This window comes from Egretta garzetta, unplaced genomic scaffold (genome assembly GCF_000687185.1).
Source record: "Egretta garzetta isolate BGI_Z169 unplaced genomic scaffold, ASM68718v1 scaffold198, whole genome shotgun sequence".
Taxonomy (NCBI): Eukaryota; Metazoa; Chordata; class Aves; order Pelecaniformes; family Ardeidae; genus Egretta; species Egretta garzetta.
This window is the reverse complement of record NW_009260398.1, coordinates 116,307-120,429: the sequence shown is the minus strand read 5'-3', so window position 1 is coordinate 120,429 and position 4,123 is coordinate 116,307. Positions and strand designations below refer to the sequence as shown.

Here is a 4,123-nt window from a genome sequence, read left to right as displayed (position 1 = left end):
GAGTGCTCCCTCGACGATACTGCAGGTGGTACTGTTTGAGAAGATCGTATAAAAATGCCCAAAGGGACAACAATTAAGCTCCCTGAGAGAAGAATGGGAAGCAGGAGGAGTGTGATCCTGGCTGAGGAATGGAATTGGAGAGGTGGCTTTACTCCCTGTAGCCTTCCTATGTAGCTTTAGGGTTATGTCACATGAAGTCATGTTTTTAAATGTATTTAGGGCTTAAAGATGCAGGTGAGTGCCTTTGGTTAAACTCCAAAGCCTCTAAAAATGGCAGTTGAATAGCTCCCCAGCTTTGAGGACAAGAACCTGTATCTTGGTTCTCCATTTGCACAGTGGAAGTACCTGTGGCTCTGCCGTGGAGACGGGTGCATCAGAGCCTGTGGCATGCCTGGGCACTGCCGGGGTGATAACTCTCCACAGCCCTGCAGGCAATAAGTTATCTCTTTGCTTATTTGCCTCCGTGCTAACTAGTGTCCAGCCTGTGCTGGCATGCCATGAGGCACTGATAGTGATGGTTTTCAGCAATTGAGCTTCAGGCTGTGAGGTTACTGATTCGTTTCCTTCGCCGAGATGAGTAGGAGTAGGCAAGAAATTATGTGTTCGTGTGTGTCCTTGTTCATTTTCCCCCACTGTGAAACATTAAGTGGTGACTGAATACAAAATTTCCTTGCCCCCCGTTTGTTCTTACAGGACTTACATAGGAGTTAATTGCCAAAAAGGGAATTTTGTGATGCAACATTATAAGGGATAACAAAGCCCGTGTGGGGGTGGAACAGTTTGAAATGCTGTCAAGTCCAAAGGATGCTACTCTAATAACAGTCCTCCTTCTTTGGCAATAGGGAGCAGGCAAAATAATCTCTGATGTAATGCTCTGATTTGGGATTTACAGCTTGCAAGCCAGGGTTTAGCAGCTCAGCAGATTGGGATTACAGAATCAGCAGCAGAGAGAAATATTGTTGCTTGAAATTGTGATGTGGTTTTATAAACTTCCTTCTTTTGCAGATTCGGTTAAACAGCAGAGGACTTATCTATTCTGTTGGTCTCCTGCTGGCATCGGTTTTTGTCACAGTATGTATAGTCTTTTGTTCTTCTTTTCCAAAAGAGTGATTTTTACAGACATTTTCTCCACCTGTTCCTTTCTCACCTCCAGCTGTAATAGTGATTGCAAAGTCTGTTGTTAAGGGATAGGAATGGTCACTCCTATTGTAAACTCCAGACCTTAATCTGCGCTTTGCAGAAGCTATCACTGTCACAAGGTGGCTCTCATATTTGTATATTTTTCATGGGAGGAGCCCGGGAGATCCATTAGCAATCATTAGTTATTTTTCATGCTAGAGTTGAAGTAGATCCCTTGATGTGTGATGAGATCTGTTCTCCTGTTGGACAGGTAGACAAAATGCTGTACAGTTTGCTTTGGCCCTCTGTAGGAACCTTCTGAAATACACCACAGACCAGAAATAGCGCCTGGACATGACGATTGAAATCAGTGCCTCGTGTTCCCTGACCTGTCCAAGTCCAGCATAGCAGACTAGAAATGATAGAGAGAAGAGGATTTATGTGACATCTTCCAAATCTTGAGACCAGCTGCTCTAGGGAGTCCTCCCGTGCATTGTACACCAACACAGTTCCCATGTACACAAGACTTCAGTCTTTTAAGAGGTTTGTGGGGGAGCAAAGTAGGCAAAGCCAAGCATAGCCTTAGACTGTGTGAGATGCAGAGGGGCACATGAGGCATTTTGAGTGAAGAAAAAGGAATCTGGCCTTTGAAAATGTTTCTGATTGAATTAAATGGGATTATTCTTGCCAAAATGAAATTAATTGCAGAAATTAAGGCCCTTGGGCCAGGACTCGAGGTGAGGTAAGTCAGCGTGGCTTCAATGACTTGAGAGGGGACTACTCTGATTTACTTCAGCTGTGGCCTTCAGCTCCTTTGTTGTGGTACTTGCATTGTGATTGTTTCCAGGTGACCCTGATCAGTAAGGGGACAGTCACCTTCCTGCTCCTGTAATTGAGAACGTGATTTACCACTTTATTCGAAATGTTCCTGCTGTGGTGCCTTACTCTGTGTTTATTGTAGGTGTTCGGCGTCCACATGAACAAATGGAAACTGGATAAGAAGCTAGGGTGTGTGTGCCTTTCCCTTTACGGCATCTTCCTGTGTTTCTCCATCATGACAGAATTCAATGTTTTCACTTTTGTGAACTTGCCAATGTGCAGAGATCACTAATGCAGGTGGCAGACTGTTGGGAGGAACTTCCTTCTTACCTGTGCAATACAAACCACGGCTGGCATCTCCTGAATGCGGTGCATCTCCAAGTCGTGACATATATCCTGTTCACTGTTCATAGGACCCATGGCCCCATCTAGGCCTGCCCTCTCCCTGACCCTCCACAACCTGGAAAAATCCTGCATCGATGTGAAGATCATTTTTTTTCACCATTCATGTGATTTCCTAGCTCAGTTCTTGAACAGTGTGACTGGGGCTCTAGATGAACTGGCTGCTAACTGGCGTCAAGCCAGGCAAAACTGGTCTGCTACAGTTCCTTCTTTTTTTTTTTTTTTAAGTTATTTGATGGAAGACTAATCTAATTTATGACTTAAGACTATTGCTACAATGCAGAAGAGGATACATCGTACAGGGGCTGATTTTCAAGGATAATCATGGGAATTTTTTTGGTTGGTTTTTTTTTAGTTTTTTCAGGGGGGAGGGGAATTGTGGTTTTATTGGGTTTTTTTTTTTTAATTGCCAGAGATGAACGTCCTCCCTTGCAGCTTCTCCTTCTGAGCGCTGGGTCTCCTGTAACGATCCAAACGTCACAGGGCAGTGTAATATGGGAATACAATCCAAGGTACTCGGCATATGGATGGATTTACTGCATATTAAAAGAAGATTGCAAGGCAACAGATGATGACTTTTACCATAAATAGTGAATCTTGTACAGGTGTGATGAGGAATGCAAGGTAAATGTGGATCCAAAGGGTAAACACTGCAACCATTTTACTACTAACCAACGTTGGAGTTTTATTACTGGGGTGTTTGTGGTATTTCCAAGCAATAGTTTGATGGCCAGCCCAGGAGGGCTACCAAGGAGGTGTCCTGGTTTTTAACAATCTGCACATGGAAACGGAAGGTCAGAACTTTCTCTGCTTCGTCAGATTTCTTGTTTTGGGGGGATTCAATAGTTCATGTCTTATCCGTTCTGAGAAGGACATAAGTACGTGTCGGACCTTTTCTAAATGAGTTACAGACACTGGTTTCTTTAAAAGGAAAGAGGCATATTTTGCACAGACATAGTTGCTGAAGTCGTAATTTGCCACTCTTTAAAGAATACACTGGACCTGGCCAGATATTTGTTGTCTTAAGCAGGTGAACTTATCTGATAACAGATCATGTGGATTCATCACCCCTCCTTTGGGAGGGAGGAAGACACAGAGAGAGATGGCACTTTTTAAAATGTGGAATATCTTCAACGCAGACTCGCTCACAGATCTTAAGTTATTGTGAAAGTTTAGCTATTCATTGTTCCAGTATCCCTGCTAGATTTTGTATAATTCTGTATTAATATGCAGGCAGATTCCACCCCATGAGAAACACCATCACAGCTTCATTTGTATGTATTGATACTGTGGATTCTTGCCAGTGCTGGCTCTTGTATTTACTTTAAGCACTGATCACTTCCGATTCATTTGGTATGTTTTTTCCTCTTTCTTGTATATGTTCTACTATGAAATGTATTAAGATACTACCAGCTAGGTGAATGGTTTTGTCTATGGTACAAACAGTGGCAAATATTGGTAGTAAAGGCACAGAAAACCCTATGTAAAAGAAAGAAAGGAAAAAAAAAAAAACCAACACCAAACCCGAAACTATAGCAGGAAAAAAAAAAACATCTAACTAAAAAAAAAGCGCCCTGTTCACAGACAGAAAGCCATTTTTTTATTTCATTTGCACTCTTGGAAGCAATTTCTTCAGTTTCATTTTCTTTGGGCAAAATGTTGTAAGTCAAACTATTTACACCCTGTGGTTTCCATTCAGCTCAGCACCTGATTTTCTTTGTTTGTTACACCAAGTGTGTGGAGGCACTGGCAGCCGTTGCACCGTGGGTGTCAAGAAAGTCCA

The 4,123-nt window shown here is 42.7% G+C and overlaps 1 protein-coding gene across 2 annotated transcripts in view; it reads left to right on the top strand.

Moving 5' to 3' along the window:
• Positions 1-3,845, top strand: part of SLC24A3 (solute carrier family 24 member 3) — a 139,829-nt gene extending 135,984 nt beyond the window's left edge. For both annotated transcript variants that reach the window (XM_035898631.1, XM_035898630.1), the window contains 2 exons: positions 1,006-1,071; positions 2,081-3,845. In XM_035898631.1, the coding sequence (XP_035754524.1) occupies positions 1,006-1,071; positions 2,081-2,230 (216 nt within the window). In that variant the 3' untranslated portion in view covers positions 2,231-3,845. The remainder of the gene's footprint in view (positions 1-1,005; positions 1,072-2,080) is intronic.
• The last annotated feature ends 278 nt before the right edge of the window (positions 3,846-4,123 follow it).